Raw genomic sequence first — 20,536 nt, forward strand, 5'->3', positions numbered from 1 at the left:
GACTGTGGCCCTCTCTCCTGAGGACGTGGTGATGGTGATACCATATAAGAGGTTCTGGACGAGTTTCTTGGGTGTCACAATATTACATCTTGTATCGCTGAGTACTCCGGGTCAGCGCTCTGTAAATTACTCCGATTCCCAGATTGGAGTCTGGAAGGATTTTGTTTTCCTAAAATGAGGCACATTGGCTTCTACCTCATTGGTTTTTTTTCCTTCCTCTGGATCCACATTGGGGGGTAATAAGCTGAACTGGATGGACGTCTTTTTTCACGCTTACATTACGATCTGCTTCCTGCATGACATCACATTGCGGCGCCATGTGGGAAAACATCGCTAAGGTGTATGAACCCATTCAAATGGATGGGGTTGATCTTTGTGCCTCTTGATGTCTTGTGAATGGCACAGATTCGTGCCCTGTGGGCTCATAGTATGGCACCCGCAGCCCGCACGGCACCAGAGGATTTTCTTAATCATGGATCAGATCTGTCATCATCTGCATTTCTTTTGACCTTTTTGTGTCTTCTTTGTGTCATCGCAGTCCTGGTTTCCAAGCTGGCTGTTTGGAGGTAAATCTTTTTGCCCTTTCTTGAGTCGGGTTCAGTTTGACTAAGTATTATGAATGTCATCCACAATCTGGTTTATCCAGCGTTCATATATACACACCCTAAATGATGAGTCTGGGTGTGATGGGACGCAGTGCAGCAACTACATTACAACACTTTTTACTACCTTCTGGCTGCTGGATCGGTTAATGGGAATAACTCGCACCCACTAAATGGACGCGTTCTGCAGGAGTTACTACACTGGTCACAAGGCTGGAAGGGGCAATTCTGCCATGTGAAGCGCAGCCCATTAAACCATCAGGGAGCTGACTGCTCCGGTGAGACGGGGACGGGGAGCGCAGGGCAGGCTAGACAGGTCCTAGTGGCGGGGGACTCATTTATAAGGGGGACAAATAGGGCTATCTGTCATAAAGACCGGGATCGTCGAATGGTGTGTTGTCTTACTGGCGCTCGAGTTCGACACATCATGGATCAGATTGACAGATTACTGGGAGGGGCTGGTGAGGATCCAGCGGGCATGGTGCTTGTTGGCACTAATGAACAAATTAGAGGTCAATGGAGGGCCCTCAAAAGTGATTTCAGGGACGTAGAGTCCAAGCTTAGGGCGAGGACCTCCAGGGTAGTTTTCTCGGAAATACTACCTGCACCTAAAGCCACACTAGAAAGGCAGCAGGACCTTAGGGAGGTGAACAAGTCGCTCCGGAGTTGGTGTAAGAAGGAGGGATTTGGGTTCCTGGAGAACTGGGCTGACTTTGCTGTCGGCTACAGGCTCTACCGTAGGGACGGGCTGCATCTTAATGGGGAGGGGGCAGCTGTGCGGGGAGGGGAGAAGATGGCTAGAAGGCTGGAAGAGTGTTAAAACTAGGGATGGGGGGGAGGGAGGGAGTGCAAAACGAGAAGCAGGGGGCTAGACAGTGTAGATAGTGACCTGGGTCCAAGTAATGGGAATGGGGGTTGAGCAGGGGGTGCGGTTAGTATAGTTAGAACTGACAAAACAGCCAATAGTACCATTAGTAGCAAAGTGAATCTAAAGAACAATAACAACTGTTTAAGTTGTATAACCACGAATGCAAGAAGTCTGATCGGTAAAGTGGGTGAGCTTGAAGCGAGAATGACTGATGAAAACTACGATATAGTAGGAATAACGGAAACATGGCTTGATGAAAAGTGCGATTGGCCGGTGAATTTACAGGGGTACAATCTCTTCAGAAGAGACCGTGGAAACCAGAAAGGGGGAGGGGTATGTCTGTATGTCAAATCGTACTTAATGCTGAGGCTACGAGAGGATATAGGGGCAGGAGGTGCACTGGTGGAATCTCTGTGGGTAGAAATACAGGGAGGAAAAAATAACAAAATCCTGATAGGGGTTTTCTATAGACTACCAAAAGCAACAGAAGAAACTGAAACCTTACTATTAAGGCAGATAGAAGAAGTGTCAAACTGCAACGAAGTAATTATCATGGGGGACTTTAATTATCCGGATACAATATGGGAAATCGAGACCTGCAAATCTCACAGGGGTGATAAGTTCTGGAGAACAATTAAAGATAATAACCTTACCCAACTTGTGCGGGAACCAACGAGAGGGAGAGCCATTCTGGACTTAGTACTAACAAACCGGACAGAATCATGGGGGTGCAGGTGGAGGGACACTTGGGGAACAGTGACCACAATATAATCAACTTCCAGCTGTCATTCAATAAGAAGCCTTATCAGGGAGCGATAAATAAACTAAACTTTAGTAAAGCAAAATGTGATGAGCTCAGAACTACTATCGGTAACATTAAATGGGACAACATCCTCAAAAATATCCGTACAGAGGACAAATGGGAGGAGTTTAAAAGGATCCTAATCACCTCATGTGAGCAGTTCATTCCCATTAAAAATAAAAGAAACTCAAGTAAAAGGAAACCAATGTGGCTCGACAAGACGGTAAGAGGGGCAATAAACGAAAAAAAGAAAGCGTTCAAACTACTAAAGCAAGAAGGCGGCGAAGAAGCACTAAAATCAAACAGGGAAAAAACAAAATATGCAAAGATAAGATCAAAACTGCCAAGGAGGAGGCAGAAAGACTGATCGCCAAAGAGAGCAAAAACAGGCCAAAACTGTTCTTCAACTATATTAACAGCAAAAGGATTTGTACCCAGAGCGCTGGCCCTTTAACAAATAATGCAGGAGAAACCATAGAAGACGATGGGGGGGAAGGCAAATCTATTACATGGTTTATTTTCAAGTGTATTCACGAACAAAAAGGAAATGTCACATGAGATGCAGAGAATAAAACGAACACCCCCCCCCCCCCACTACATATAGCATCCCTAACACAGGAGGAAGTGCAGAGTCGGTTAAAGAGGATTAAAATCGATAAATCGTTGGATCCAGATGGAATACACCCAAGGATACTAAGGGAACTACGTGATGAGTTAGCTAGGCCGCTATTTCTTATATTTATGGACACTATCAAAACCGGAGTTGTACCATTGGATTGGTGCATTGCCAACGTGGTTCCAATTTACAAAAAGGGGTCCAACAGTGAGCCTGGTAACTACAGGCCAGTAAGTCTCACTTTAATAACTGGAAAAATATTCGAGGGGTTTCTGAGAGACGCCATCGTAGAATACCTCAAGGAGAACAACAGTATAACTCCTTACCAGCATGGATTCATGAGGGGTCGATCATGTCAGACCAATCTGATCAGCTTCTACGATGAAATAAGCTCTAGGCTGGACCTGGGAGAGTCTATTGATCTCGTATATCTGGACTTCTCTAAAGCGTTTGACACCGTGCCGCATAATAGGCTGATATATAAAATGAGAAGCTCGGATTGGGTGAAAACGTGTGTAATTGGGTAAAGAACTGGCTCAGAGATAGAAAGCAGAGGGTGGTAATAAATGGTTCGTACTCTGATTGGGCCCCCATCACTAGCGGGGGCCACAGGGTTCAGTATTAGGGCCCATTCTGTTCAACATATTTATCAACGATCTGATAGAGGGGCTGCACAGTAAAATATCAATATTTGCAGATGACACAAAATTATACAATATAATTAATACAACGGAGGACAATGTGCGGCTACAGACGGACCGAGATAAGCCGGGGGCTTGGGGGGGGGGGGGAATGGGAAATCAAGTTCAGTATTGATAAATGTAAGGTTCTGCACATGGGCAGGAGGAACGGATGTCACCAATATACACTAAATGGGGTACTGCTAGGGAAAAGACCTGGGGGTACTAGTGGACTGTAGACTAAACTGGAGTAACCAATGCCAGTCAGCTGCTGCAAAAGCTAATAAAGTCTTGGGGTGCAGTAAAAGAGGTATAGGGGCGAGGGGCGAGAACATTATCCTCCCACTATATAAGGCACTTGTCAGGCCCCACATGGAATACTGCGCACAGTTCTGGTCACCGGGGCTCAGGAAAGATGTTACAGTGCTGGCGGGGTTCAAAGAAGGGCAACTAAACTAATAAACGGAATAAAGGGACTGGAATACCCAGAGAGGCACCAAAACTGGGATTATTCACCCCGGAAAACAGACGGCTAAGGGGCGACCAAATAACTATGTATAAATACATGAGGGGACGATACAAGGATCTCTGCCAGGATCTGTTTATACCCAGGACTGCGGCGGTAACAAGAGGGCATCCGCTACGTCTAGAGGAAAGCAGGTCTCATCACCAACACAGAAGGGGGTTCTTTACTGTAAGAGCAGTGAAACTGTGGAACTCTCTGCCTGAGGACGTGGTGATGGCAGGATCCATAGAGGAGTTTAAGAAGGGACTGGATGTCTTCCTAGAGCGGAAGGATATTACAGGATATAGATATTAGGTGATCAGCGGGATTTGTAGTTCCGGGTCTTACAGTCAGGGAGGAACTATCAGAGGTTGATTTGGGGATTATTCTGATTGCCATTATGGAGTCGGGAAGGAATTTTCCCCCAAATGAGCTAATTGGTTTCTGCCTCTTGGGGTTTTTTGCCTTTCTCTGGATCAACTAGAGGGTGGAAACAGACTGAACTAGATGGACATTGTCTTCATTCAGCCTAGCATGTTACAATGTTACTATATTACCATGGCTCCGTTCACACCACGGTTTTGCTTCCTGCTAAAAGGTCCTGACTTTCTTTTTGGACAAATTTACTATTAAAAAGGATGGGACAGGGAACACAAAAATGGTGCAGCTCCTCCGTTCCGTCCTGTTGGCAGTCAGGATCCCGGCAGTCTTCCTGTCTTAAAGCTACACGTTCTTCTAACCCTAGAAAACAAAATCAGTACTTTTCAACAGAATGGAATCCTAGTGTGAGCAGGTCCTGTCCGCCACTTTTCAGTGCTCTACTATTAGTCCCTTCACACCAGTGAGTATACATATACGCCCTTTGGCACCAGAAGCTGTACAGACAGGGCCCGGGGGCTGCCAGGCCCTCTATGGAGTCAGGTCTATTAAAGAGGTTGTTCCAAGATGGACTTTCATTACCTACCCACAGGATAGGTGATAAAAATCTCATTGGTGGAGGTCTCACTGCTGACCCTCACTGATCCCGATTCCCCCTCCTCTCTTCACTACAGGCTTGCTGTACCCACCTGCAGAGTCAAGGAGACTGAGTAATCAAGTACAAGCACTCCACCATCTCTGGCAGTCCGATTGAAGATGAATGGAGCAGCATCGCACATGCGTGAGGGCCACTCCATTCAGTCTCCTCAGTGCGGGGGGTGCAGCGAATCCACAGCGAAGAGGAGAGGGGGACCCAGGTCCCCCATTCTTGGGATCTCTGGCGGTCTCGAGACCTACATTGATCAGACTTTTATTACCTATCCTGTGGATAGGTGATAAAAGCCAATCTTAGTACAAACCTTTTAAGCCCTGATGTGGCAGGACTTAGTAGATTTACATCAAAAGTGTAAGACCAAGGCAAAAGTTGAAAAACAGGTGTGTTAAGCTCTAAATCTCTGACAAAAAGGAAGTTGCAGACAGAGTATCTTGATGCAAAGGAAACTTTACCCAGAGTTTAGGCAGATAAGTATCTCTATTGAGGTGCAAAACCTGAACTGCAATACAATAAGGCTCTGGGGGAAGTGATGGCGGCAGGTCACTGTACTCTGCAGCCGCTCTCCTCTGCTCACTAGTTTCTGCAGCCGCTCTCCTCCACTCACTGAGGTCTGCAGTTGCTCTCCTCCACTCACTGAGGTCTGCAGTTGCTCTCCTCCACTCACTGAGGTCTGCAGTTGCTCTCCTCCACTCACAGAGGTCTGCAATTGCTCTCCTCCACTCAATGTGGTCTGCAGTTTCTCTCCTCCACTCACTGAGGTCTGCAGTTGCTTTCCTCCACTCACTGGGGTCTGCAGTTGCTGTTCTCCACTCACTGGGGTCTGCAGTTGCTGTTCTCCACTCACTGGGGTCTGCAGTTGCTGTTCTCCACTCACTGGGGTCTGCAGTTGCTCTCCTCCTCTCACTGAGGTCTGCAGTGCTCTCCTCCGCCCACTGAGGTCTGCAGTTGCTGTCTTCTGTTCACTGGGGTATGCAGTTGCTCTTCTCAATGATGACTGCAGTTGCTCTTCTCTGCTCAATGAGGTCTGCAGTTGCTCTCCTCCGCTCACTGGGGTCTGCAGTTGCTCTCCTCCGCTCACTTAGGTCTGCAGTTGCTGTTCTCCACTCACTGAGGTCTGCAGTTGCTCTCTTCTGCTCAGTAAGGTCTGCAATCACTCTCTTCTGCTCAATAAGGTCTGCAGTCGCTCTCCTCCACTCACTGAGTTCTGCAGTTGCTCCCCTCTGCTCACTAAGATCTGCAGTTGTTGTCCTCCGCTCACTGGGGTCTGCAGTTGCTGTCCTCTGTTCACTGAGGTCTGCAGTTTCTGTCCTCCACTCACTAAGGTCTGCAGTTGCACTCCTCTACTCATTGAGGTCTGCAGTTGCTCTCCTCTGCCCATTGAGGTCTGCAGTTGCTGTCTTCTGTTCACTGGGGTATGCAGTTGCTCTTCTCAATGATGACTGCAGTTGCTCTTCTCTGCTCAATGAGGTCTGCAGTTGCTCTCCTCCGCTCACTGAGGTCTGCAGTTGCTGTTCTCCACTCACTGAGGTCTGCAGTTGCTCTCCTCCGCTCACTTAGGTCTGCAGTTGCTGTTCTCCACTCACTGAGGTCTGCAGTTGCTCTCTTCTGCTCAATAAGGTCTGCAATCACTCTCTTCCGCTCAATAAGGTCTGCAGTCACTCTCCTCTACTCACTGAGTTCTGCAGTTGCTCCCCTCTGCTCACTAAGATCTGCAGTTGCTGTCCTCCGCTCACTGGGGTCTGCAGTTGCTGTCCTCTGTTCACTGAGGTCTGCAGTTGCTGTCCTCCGCTCACTGGGGCCTACAGTTTCTGTCCTCCACTCACTAAGGTCTGCAGTTGCACTCCTCTACTCATTGAGGTCTGCAGTTGCTGTCCTCTGCTTACTGGCGTCTACAGTTGCTCTCCTCCACTCAATAACGTCTGCAGTTGCTCTCCTCCACTCAATAAGGTCTGCAGTTGCTGTCCTCTGCACACTGGGGTCTGCAGTTGCTGTCCTCCGCTCACTGGGGTTGGCAGTTGCTCTCCTCCACTCACAGGGGTCTGAAGTTGCTCTCCACCACTCACTGTGGTCTGCAGTTGCTCTCTTCCACTCACTGAGGTCTGCAGCTTCTCTCATTCACTCACTGAGGTCTGTAGTTGCTTTCCTCCACTCACAGAGATCTGAAGTTGCTCTCCACCACTCACTGTGGTCTGCAGTTGCTCTCTTCCACTCACTGAGGTCTGCAGTTGCTCTCCTCCACTCACTGAGGTCTGTAGTTGCTCTCCTCTACTCAATGTGGTCTGCAGTTGCTCTATTCCACTCACTAAGGTCTGCAGTTGCTCTCCTCCACTCACTGAGGTCTGCAGCTTCTCTCCTTCACTCACTGGGGTCTGTAGTGTCTTTTCTCCACTCACTGTGGTCTGCAGTTGCTCTCCTCTACTCACTGAGGTCTGTAGTTGCTCTCCTCCACTCACTGAGGTCTGTAGTTGCTCTCCTCCACTCAATGTGGTCTGCAGTTGCTCTCCTCCACTCACTGAGGTCTGTAGTTGCTCTCCTGCACTCCATGTGGTCTGCAGTTGCTCTCTTTCACTCACTGAGGTCTGCAGTTGCTCTCCTCCACTCACTGAGGTCTGCAGCTTCTCTCCTTCACTCACTGAGGGCTGTAGTGTCTTTTCTCCACTCACTGTGGTCTGCAGTTGCTCTCCTCCACTCACTGAGGTCTGTAGTTGGTCTCCTCCACTCAATGTGGTCTGCAATTGCTTTCTTCCACTCACTAAGCTCTGTAGTTGCTCTCCTCCACTCACTGGGGTCTGCAGTTGCTGTTCTCCGCTCACTGGGGTCTGCAGTTGCTCTCCCACACTCACTAAGGTCTGCAGTTGCTGTCCTTTACTCACTGAGGTCTGCAGTTGCTCTCCTCCACTCACTGAGGTCTGCAGTTGCTCTCCTCTGCTCACTGGGGTCTGCAGTTTCTCTCTTCCACTTACTGAGGTCTGCAGTTGCTGTCCTTTACTCACTGAGGTCTGCAGTTGCTCTCCTCCACTCACTGAGGTCTGCAGTTGCTCTCCTCTGCTCACTGGGGTCTGCAGTTTCTCTCCTCCACTCACTGGGTTCTGCAGTTGCTGTTCTCCGCTCACTAGGGTCTGCAGTTTCTATCCGCCACTCACTGAGGTCTGCAGTTGCTCTCTTCTGCGCAATAAGGTCTGCAGTTGCTCTCCTCCGCTCATTGAGGTCTGCAGTTGTTGTCCTCCACTGACTGGGATCTGCAGTTGCTGTCCTCCGCTCACTGGGGTCTGCAGTTGCTGTCCTCCACTCACTGAGGTCTGCAGCTTCTCTCCTTTACTCACTGAGGTCTGCAGTTGCTTTCCTCCACTCAGTGAGGTCTGCAGTTGCTCTCCTCTGCTCACTGGGGTCTGCAGTTTCTCTCCTCCACTTACTGAGGTCTGCAGTTGCTCTCCTCCACTCACTGGGTTTTGCAGTTGCTATCCTCCGCTCACTGAGGTCTGCAGTTGCTGTCCTCCACTTACTGGTGTCTGCAGTTGCTGTCCTCCTCTCACTGAGGTCTGCAGTTGCTCTCCTCCGCTCACTGAGATTTGCAGTTGCTCTCCTCCGCTCTCTAAGGTCTGCAGTTGCTGTCCTCCGCTCACTGGGGTCTGCAGTTGCTGTCCTCCGCTCACTGAGGTCTGCAGTCACTCTCCTCCGCTCACTGAGGTCCATAGTTGTTCTTCTCCACTCACTAAGGTCTGCAGTTGCTGTCCTCCACTCACTGAGGCCTGCAGTTGCTCTCCTCGGCTCACTGAGGTCTGCAGTTGTTGTGCTCTGCTCACTGGGGTCTGCAGTTGCTCTCCTCAACTCACAGAGGTCTGCAGTTGCTCTCTTCCACTCAATGAGGTCTGCAGTTTCTCTCTTCCACTCAGTAAGGTTTGCAGTTGCTGTCCTCTGCTCACAGAGGTCTGCAGTTTCTCTCTTCCACTCATTAAGGTCTGCAGTTGCTCTCCTCCACTCATTGAGGCCTGCAGTTGCTCTCCTCCACTCACTGAGGCCTGCAGTTGCTGTCCTCCACTCACTGAGGTCTGCAGTTGCTCTCCTCCACTCACTGAGGCCTGCAGTTGCTGTCCTCCACTCACTGAGGCCTGCAGTTGCTCTCCTCCACTCACTGAGGTCTGCAGTTTCTCTCTTCCACTCACTGAGGTCTGCAGTTGCTCTCTTCCGCTCAATGACATCTGCAGCCGCTCTCCTCTGCTGCCTAGGCATGATCTGGTACTACATGTGGCTGGACTACACTTATATCTGCTCCAGAACCGCTGCACTACTCACAGCACACAGGCTCATATCTTACATTCCTGTGCATCACAAACTCTTCCCCCAAGGAACCAGTTTCCCTCATGTAGTGTCCTTTATCACTGGCTGCACCTTATATTGTTACCCAAGAGAGCTTCCACCTGGCAGCATTCAATGTAACCTATACGCCTAGTAATATGATGTCACGTACATTAGAACAGAGCAGTAACATATCTATAAGCATTTAACAGCACAGAATAAACATATCCCCGGCACACGCTACAAATATACAGTATTTACGGCACAGAAACATTGCAGTATATTGGATAAGTGATCAAACGATCACAAGTTTAAGTCCCTTTTGTAAATCTTGTAGAAATATGTCTAAAATTAAAAAAAATATTAAATAAAGGAAAACATTCTTAATTGTAAAACCCCTTTTTCTAATTTACGATAAAATCTTAAGAATAAAAAGCGTTCTATAATTTGCATCGTCGGCGTTCCATATGGGTGTGTCACAGACAGCTCCTCCTTGAAGGATCTTACATGGATGCTTAGTTATGTCTCTGATTATGATAACTGCGGACCGATCCGTAGAGCCGGCAAGGTGACAGCTAATATTGTTGATTTCATGAGTTCTGGGGATTTCTCCCCTCCTGTAAGAATATAATGTAAACATTACCGAATCAAAAGGAGAAAATATGTTTGAAATGACCCAAGAAGATGTGAAGGTTCCCGTTTTCATACATTTACGGTCCTGCGAGACTTTTGTGCTATTGTTTATCTTCTAATATTCGCTAAACTCTAATAAAAGCTGATGAAACATAATGAGCCTCGTCAGCTCTATAACCGTCCGGACTAGTCAAATAGTGAACGCCGTAAAACAGACAGAACGCTAGAATCGCAAAAAGTTACCAAAACGTTGCGTGTAATCCATCATGGTGTCTGTAGAAACTACCGCCCGCCTAGAAGAAGGCCGGACCTCGCGCCGCCGCACTGCACTAAAATGAAGCTATGAGGCTAAGAGTACAATCGCACAAAGGCAATTTTATTTTTTTTTTAAATGTTTTTTTAAAAGTAGAAAAACAAAAACATCATTCATTTGGTCTTGTTGTAATTCTATTAGTCACAAGTTACTTTTACTGCATTATGAATGTTGTAAAAACGAAACTGAAAGAACAATGGCGCAGACGCATTTCTTTATGTTTTAGCAGATTAAAAATGTTTTGCCAAGTTTTCATTATATTTAGCGATATATTAAATGCTTCCATTAATAAATGCCACTTGTCCTGCAAAAAAACACGCCCCCCCCCCCCCCCCCACGTCTGCGCCAGCTGAGGACTTTAAAACCTATAGATCTTGGATGGCGGAAATAAAAAAAACGCAATGAAAAATTAAAGAAATCCCACAGAAGTGAAGGGGTTAATTTTACCTCTGGATAGTAAAAACATTTTCCATTTTTTTATTGTGTTTCCTTTCTCATACCCTTTCCGGCTCCCCTATACGGGATCCCACGCACGCGCCATATTGTTTTTTAAATGTGAATGTCTATGGGATTTTCTAATGTTAAAAACGCATCTCACAAAAATCACACAAAAATGCGATTTTTGTGCGATACGTTTTTAACATTTAAAAAGTCCCATTGACATTCGCCTTAAAAAACGCACAATATTGCAGCGTTTAAAAAATGCTCGTGGGCGGGCGCCCCAACACCCCTGTCTTCATACAGCTTCTCTCTCCTATATCTGCATCACGTCTCGCTCACATTCTTCAGCATTTCTTTTTGTTTCTTCTCTTCGCAGCACCATCTATTGCACAGGAGAACTCCTTCACCACGTCCAGATGGCCAAGATTTACCCCGAGGATAAGCATTTTGTAGACATGAGTCTCCGGGATCCAATTGGTCAGTTTCCTTTATGCATTCTATGTTAAAGGGGCAGTAACTTTTCAAACTTCAGCTCATCTACCAGCTTGTTAGTCTCATCTCACTAGGCATCCCTCTACCAGCTTCTCTGCAGACCACTGCCTGTCATTACCTACAGAGCTTCTGTAGTAATAAGGACATGGAAGTTTCCATTGCAATAGTGCAGGGGCTGGCTTCACAGAGGCCCTCCTGTGCACTCATAGGCTGCAGGCTGACAGATCAGAATACACTGTGATAACGATCTCCACAGTCTCTGCCTCTCCTGTCGTTACAGTGTGTTGGTGTGTGTCTGTGGGAGTGAACATGATGGTTGGTTTACTAACCATTTACCAGAATGTCTCTAAATACCTTATCCTGGTAAAGCAGAGGGCCGGGCATTCAGATACCGCCTCCCTGCTTATTGGACCTCAATGCACCATGGGATGTAAGAGTAAGGAAGTCAGGACAGTGAACTACTGGCAGAATGTTAGGCTTGCTATTCCCCCTCCCTGACAGCGGATTGCAAACAGCAGAAGAGGAAAAAAATGGGGACGACAACCAGAAAATCAGAACGTACAGACACGAATCAGGGTGCAAACAGCAGCAGATGAGGGTAAGAAGGAGCCGGGGTATTCTAAAAAAACTTGTACAAAAAGGCAGGTAAGCTTTAATAGTTGCTTCATGTCTTGTGTTGTGTACATTCTCTATCACTTACACATTGAGTTATTTATCGTACCAGCAAAGTGGTAAAGCATCAGGGGCCATGAAGACCATTCAATCGCCACTACGAATTATGAATCCCAGAAGCCCATAGAAGATCTTCTCCCTTGTAATATGATTAATGGATTGTGTATTCTCACATTTTCACTGATAGCAGCTCGTTACAAATCAGGTTTAATTGCTAAATATACACATTTTCAGCTGTTTGCAAAAAACAAAATCAAACAAGAACAATGTAAATGGCCCAACAACACAACTAACATAACAAGAGATTTCTCCAAATTCACCACAGAATGGCCCTGTGGCATCCGGCAGGTGATGATGACTGGCCATCCTGTAAGCTTGTCTAATGTAGAAGCCCCAAGGCAGGCAGGTCTACATGATGTCACTGATGACGTCCCTGCTGTCCTCCTATTGGCTGCAGCCCGGTGTAAACAGAGACCAGAGCAGAAGCCATCGACAGATCGGGATACCAGCAATCACCTGATTACCAGCCTGCAGCCAGTGCCGCGGGGCCAGACATCGTGATTGAGGATGGGAGCCATAGTAGATTTCACTCCTTTTGAAATCAATGGAAGCTGAGGCAGCTCTTACACTTCTACGCCTGACTCCGGTGTCAGAGGCGGAAGCACTGCAAGTATAGCTGTACCTTATTCTCAATAAGAGTGAAGTCCGCCATAGCACTTCTGCTTCTGTCTGGCTCTGCTGCACCAACAGTGGGCCGGGCGATCAGGTGATTGCTGGGGATCCCAAGTGGTGGGTTCCTGGTGATTAATTACTGATGACTTATTCTGAGGAGAAGTCATCAATAGTTTTTGCCAGGAAACCCCTTTAAGAGTGCATTGGGCTGGATGAGAGGCCACAGGAGGATGTTGCAGTAGTCTAGATGAGAGATGATGAGGGCAGGATTAGCATGTTTGTTGATTTGCAGTTTCGGGTAGAGAAGATTCAGGGGATGTTTTTGAGTTGGAGATGCTGAATGTTTGGACAAGGGGGTTGAAGGACAGGGCAGAATGAAAGGTTCCCCCAAGGCAGCAGATCTATGGAGTGTGTGGTGCCATCGTACTACTTCTATGTACCATCTAAGGACATGGTGTACGCTGCGATGCGTCGTCCAAGGAAACTAATGCTGTAAATATCCCTTCGTCATTCCAGACAAAATAATGAAGAGGTTCACGACCCTCCTGAAAGGCTCCCCCAAGGGACAAGTGGATCGAAATAAGCTCCTTACTCTTATTAACACGCATTTTAATCCTCCTGGAACAGAGTTTGAAGTCTGGGAGCCTCTGGACTGGCAGGAGAGGTATCTACTGAACGATAATTAGTGCCATTACCTCTAACCTCACAAACGCTGATTGTTTTCACTTCTCTTTTACCCGCAGCCCCGAATTCTTGAATGATATTACTGATCTGGAGTTGCGCTCGTGGGCTGCAGACCTCAACCACCTCTGGAAGTCTTTGGGGAGGAAGGTGACCAAAGAAAGCGAGAATGCCAATGTATTGCAGAACGCCAAATCACAAAGACTTTGCAACAAATGAAAACGTCTTCCATGTATTTCTTTCAGATAAGTCAAACAGTGGAGGATGAACCGTATCGTCACTCACAAATCTATGTTCCACATCCTGTTATAGTACCAGGAGGTCGATTCCGAGAATTTTACTACTGGTGGGTTAAAAATCTGTGGCAGTTCTAAGTTCTGAACAGACGAACGACTGTCTATGAGGCTGTCAACATAATATAAAACCAGGAACACGATTAAATCCTAATAGACCCTATATACTAATACTATACCCCTAATAGTCCCTATATAGTAATACTATACCCCTAATAGACCCTATATACTAATACTATACCTCTAATAGACCCTATATACTAATACTATACCCCTAATAGTCCCTATATAGTAATACTATACCCCTAATAGACCCTATATACTAATACTATACCCCTAATAGTCCCTATATAGTAATACTATACCCCTAATAGTCCCTATATACTAATACTATACCCCTAATAGTCCCTATATAGTAATACTATACCCCTAATAGACCCTATATACTAATACTATACCTCTAATAGACCCTATATACTAATACTATACCCCTAATAGACCCTACATACTAATACTATACCCCTAATAGACCCTATATACTAATACTACACCCCTAATAGACCCTACATACTAATACTATACCTCTAATAGTCCCTATATAGTAATACTATACCCCTAATAGACCCTATATACTAATACTATACCCCTAATAGACCCTATATACTAATACTATACCTCTAATAGACCCTATATACTAATACTATACCTCTAATAGACCCTATATACTAATACTATACCCCTAATAGACCCTATATAGTAATACTATACCTCTAATAGACCCCATATACTAATACTATACCTCTAATAGACCCTATATACTAATACTATACCTCTAATAGACCCTATATACTAATACTATACCCCTAATAGACCCTATATACTAATACTATACCCCTAATAGTTCCTATATAGTAATACTATACCCCTAATAGACCCTATATACTAATACTATACCTCTAATAGACCCTATATACTAATACTATACCTCTAATAGACCCTATATACTAATACTATACCTCTAATAGTCCCTATATAGTAATACTATACCCCTAATAGACCCTATATACTAATACTATACCTCTAATAGACCCTATATACTAATACTATACCCCTAATAGACCCTATATACTAATACTATACCCCTAATAGACCCTATATACTAATACTATACCCCTAATAGACCCTATATACTAATACTATACCGCTAATAAACCCTATATACTAATACTATACCCCTAATAGACCCTATATACTAATACTATACCCCTAATAGACCCTTTATACTAACACTATACCCCTAATAGACCCTACATACTAATACTATACCTCTAATAAACCCTGTGTACTAATACTATACCCCTAATAGACCCTATATACTAATACTATACCCCTAATAGACCCTTTAATCTAATACTATACCCCTAATAGACCCTTTATACTAATACTATACCCCTAATAGACCCTTTATACTAATACTATACCCCTAATAGACCCTTTATACTAATACTATACCCCTAATAGACCCTTTATACTAATACTATACCCCTAATAGACCCTATATACTAATACTATACCCCTAATAGACCCTTTATACTAATACTATACCCCTAATAGACCCTTTAATCTAATACTATACCCCTAATAGACCCTATATACTAATACTATACCCCTAATAGACCCTTTAATCTAATACTATACCCCTAATAGACCCTTTATACTAATACTATACCCCTAATAGACCCTTTATACTAATACTATACCCCTAATAGACCCTTTATACTAATACTATACCCCTAATAGACCCTTTATACTAATACTATACCCCTAATAGACCCTATATACTAATACTACACCCCTAATAGACCCTACATACTAATACTATACCTCTAATAGTCCCTATATAGTAATACTATACCCCTAATAGACCCTATATACTAATACTATACCCCTAATAGACCCTATATACTAATACTATACCTCTAATAGACCCTATATACTAATACTATACCTCTAATAGACCCTATATACTAATACTATACCCCTAATAGACCCTATATAGTAATACTATACCTCTAATAGACCCCATATACTAATACTATACCTCTAATAGACCCTATATACTAATACTATACCTCTAATAGACCCTATATACTAATACTATACCCCTAATAGACCCTATATACTAATACTATACCCCTAATAGTTCCTATATAGTAATACTATACCCCTAATAGACCCTATATACTAATACTATACCTCTAATAGACCCTATATACTAATACTATACCTCTAATAGACCCTATATACTAATACTATACCTCTAATAGTCCCTATATAGTAATACTATACCCCTAATAGACCCTATATACTAATACTATACCTCTAATAGACCCTATATACTAATACTATACCCCTAATAGACCCTATATACTAATACTATACCCCTAATAGACCCTATATACTAATACTATACCCCTAATAGACCCTATATACTAATACTATACCGCTAATAAACCCTATATACTAATACTATACCCCTAATAGACCCTATATACTAATACTATACCCCTAATAGACCCTTTATACTAACACTATACCCCTAATAGACCCTACATACTAATACTATACCTCTAATAAACCCTGTGTACTAATACTATACCCCTAATAGACCCTATATACTAATACTATACCCCTAATAGACCCTTTAATCTAATACTATACCCCTAATAGACCCTTTATACTAATACTATACCCCTAATAGACCCTTTATACTAATACTATACCCCTAATAGACCCTTTATACTAATACTATACCCCTAATAGACCCTTTATACTAATACTATACCCCTAATAGACCCTATATACTAATACTATACCCCTAATAGACCCTATATACTAATACTATACCCCTAATAGACCCTATATACTAATACTATACCCCTAATAGACCCTATATACTAATACTATACCCCTAATAGACCCTATATACTAATACTATACCCCTAATAGACCCTATATACTAATACCATACCCCTAATAGACCCTTTATACTAATACCATACCCCTAATAGACCCTATATACTAACACTATACACCTAATAGACCCTATATACTAATCTTATACCCCTAATAGACCCTATATACTAACACTATACCTCTAATAGACCCTATATACTAATACTATACCTCTAATAGACCCTATATACTAATACTATAACCCTAGTAGACCCTATATACTAATACTATAACCCTAATAGACCCTATATAGTAATACTATACCCCTAATAGACCCTATATACTAATACTATACCACTAATAGACCCTATATACTAATACTATACCCCTAATAGACCCTATATACTAATACTATACCCCTAACAGACCCTATATACTAATACTGTACCCCTAATAGACCCTATATACTAATACTATATCATTAATAGACCCTATATGCTAATACTTCACCCCTAATAGACCCTATATACTAATACTATACCCCTAATAGACCCTATATACTAACACTATACCCCTAATAGACCCTATATACTAACACTATACCCCTAATAGACCCTATATGCTAATACTATACCACTAATAGACCCTATATACCAATACTATACCCCGAATAGACCATATATACTAACACTATACCCCTAATAGACCCTATATGCTAATACTATACCACTAATAGACCCTATATACCAATACTATACCCCTAATAGACCCTATATACTAATACTATAACCCTAATAGATCCAATATACTAATACTATACCACTAATAGACCTTATATACTAATACTATACCCCTAATAGACCCTATATACTAATACTATACCCCTAATAGACCCTATATACTAATACTATACCACTAATAGACCCTATATGCTAATACTTCACCCCTAATAGACCCTATATACTAATACTATACCCCTAATAGACCCTATATACTAACACTATACCCCTAATAGACCCTATATGGTAATACTATACCACTAATAGACCCTATATACCAATACTATACCCCTAATAGACCCTATATACTAATAGTATAACCCTAATAGACCCTATATACTAATACTATACCCCTAATAGACCCTATATATTAATACTATACCCCCAATAGACCCTATATACTAATACTATACCCCTAATTGACCCTATATATTAATACTATACCCCTAATAGACCCTATATACTAATACTATACCCCTAATAGACCCTATATACTAATACTATACCACTAATAGACCCTATATACTAATACTATACCCCTAATAGACCCTATATACTAATACTATACCCCTAATAGACCCTATATACTAATACTATACCACTAATAGACCTTATATACTAATACTATACCCCTAATAGACCCTATATACTAATACTATACCCCTAATAGACCCTATATACTAATACTATACTACTAATAGACCCTATATGCTAATACTTCACCCCTAATAGACCCTATATACTAATACTATACCCCTAATAGACCCTATATACTAACACTATACCCCTAATAGACCCTATATGGTAATACTATACCACTAATAGACCCTATATACCAATACTATACCCCTAATAGACCCTATATACTAATACTATAACCCTAATAGACCCTATATACTAATACTATACCCCTAATAGACCCTATATATTAATACTATACCCCCAATAGACCCTATATACTAATACTATACCCCTAATTGACCCTATATATTAATACTATACCCCTAATAGACCCTATATACTAATACTATACCCCTAATAGACCCTATATACTAATACTATACCACTAATAGACCCTATATACTAATACTATACCCCTAATAGACCTATATACTAATACTATACCCCTAATAGACCCTATATACTAATACTATACCCATAATATACCCTATATGCTAATACTATACCCCTAATAGACCCTATATACTAATACTATACCCCTAATAGACCCTATATACTAATACTATACCCCTAATTGACCCTATATATTAATACTATACCCCTAATAGACCCTATATACTAATACTATACCCCTAATAGACCCTATATACTAATACTATACCCCTAATAGACCCTATATACTAATACTATACCCACAATAGACCCTATATACTAATACTATACCCCTAATTGACCCTATATATTAATACTATACCCCTAACAGACACTTTATACTAATACTATACCCCTAATAGACCCTATATACTAATACTATAGATCCAATAGACCCTATATACTAACCTCGCATAGTTCACGGAGCTCCGAGCCTTATCCGTTTTGTTTCGGCTGACTCTTGGACCCTTTATGGATCAGCCCTCTCACGAGGTTCTGTTTTGTACGGCTTTCAGTTCGATCATTTCATGTTGGTGTCGGCTTTGATAGTATCGAGCCAGCCTGTTGTTGGGCGAACGGGTCTTGTTTTGTCGCTGATCACTCCAAGCATTATTGATGTTTCTATTGAATTAGCTTGCACTATGTGGCCGTACTACGAAAGTCGCTGTTTTGTAATTTTGGATTTCAAAAAGTATGATCCTGTCCAGAACCTGGCACTATCTGCCCTATTACACCCTATATGGAGGGGGGGGGGGGGGGGGGTAAATACAGGATTTGGTTAGCAATAAGTAAATATAGCACCCATAGGGGAGCACGCCTAATATAACAGTCCAAACAATAACACCAATGTATACGACATACAAACTGATGTAAGAAACTCTATGCGCTTCAATAAAATAATAATACATCTCAGATAGTAGTTATATATGTGAGCGATCACAAATCCAAAGGAATCTGAATACAATGTACTCAGCCCAAAGCCAAATAACTGGTACATGTAATGGACATGTCACACAAGCATGGCTCCACCACAGTCCTGCTGCCATCTTACCGCTATTACTGCAGATATAAGAGGAAACCTACCTTTTCCCCGACATATTAGGGTGCCCATAAGTAACTCTTCTGTAAACGAGGAACCCCCATTAAAATACTATAATATGGTCAGATTTGCATTACATGTCCTGCTTCCCCATTTCTAAAGTGCATCCTCATGGTAGTTCCTTTTTTTACTCTTCTTAGGGATTCATACTGGGTGATCAATGGACTTCTTCTGTCAGAGATGTACGACACCGCCAGAGGGATGATAGAAAACTTCCTGTACATGGTGGACAGGTGAGGGGGAGAGAATGAAAATGCAGGCAAATTAGGGGCTTCATGGTGGGCTGCATCTATATCCTGAAAGAATCCACCATTATATGTCGCTGAATTTCATAATATTGTTTTGAGGGTTGGAACCCCACTTTACTCCTACATTCCAAATACCCCACAGAGACATGGGGTTGAATGATAATACTCCAGCTGCCCGCAGTCACCACAAGGAGGTGTTTAGGAGTTACTGTACTTACAAGTTGATAGAAAAGCATAACCTGACATAGAATTCTAGAATGGTAGAGTTGGAAGGGACCTCCAGAGTCACCGGGTCCTCTAAGGTCCTCCAAGGTCATTGGGTCCTCCGGGGTCATCGGGTCCAACCCCCTGCTCAGTGCAGGATCATTAATTCATCCCAGACAGATGTCTGTCCGGCCTCTGAAGGCTTCCATTGAAGGAGAACCCCCCACCTCCTGTGGCAACCTGTTCCACTGATTGATCCCCCTCACTGTCTAATATCTAATCTGTTTCCTCCCTTTCAGTTTCATCCCATTGCTTCTAGTCTTTCCTTGTACAGATGAGAATAGGGCTGATCCCTCTGCACTGTGACAGCCCTTCAGATATTTGTAGACAGCTATTAAGTCTCCTCTCAGCCTTCTCTTCTGCTAAACATTCCCAGATCCTTTACCCGTTCCTCATAGGACATGATTTGCAGACCGCTCACCATCTTGGTAACTCTTCTCTGAACTTCAAAATGCTGAGAGAGAGCAAGATGCAAGCGA

The 20,536-nt window shown here is 43.3% G+C and overlaps 1 protein-coding gene across 1 annotated transcript in view; it reads left to right on the forward strand.

The window, feature by feature from the left end:
- Positions 1-20,536, forward strand: part of TREH (trehalase) — a 63,536-nt gene that overhangs the window by 14,758 nt on the left and 28,242 nt on the right. The window contains exons 2-6 of the mRNA XM_066606071.1: positions 11,166-11,266; positions 13,142-13,289; positions 13,369-13,456; positions 13,552-13,652; positions 19,686-19,778. Of these exons, the coding sequence (XP_066462168.1) occupies positions 11,166-11,266; positions 13,142-13,289; positions 13,369-13,456; positions 13,552-13,652; positions 19,686-19,778 (531 nt within the window). The remainder of the gene's footprint in view (positions 1-11,165; positions 11,267-13,141; positions 13,290-13,368; positions 13,457-13,551; positions 13,653-19,685; positions 19,779-20,536) is intronic.

Source organism: Eleutherodactylus coqui, chromosome 6 (assembly GCF_035609145.1).
Source record: "Eleutherodactylus coqui strain aEleCoq1 chromosome 6, aEleCoq1.hap1, whole genome shotgun sequence".
Lineage (NCBI taxonomy): Eukaryota > Metazoa > Chordata > Amphibia > Anura > Eleutherodactylidae > Eleutherodactylus > Eleutherodactylus coqui.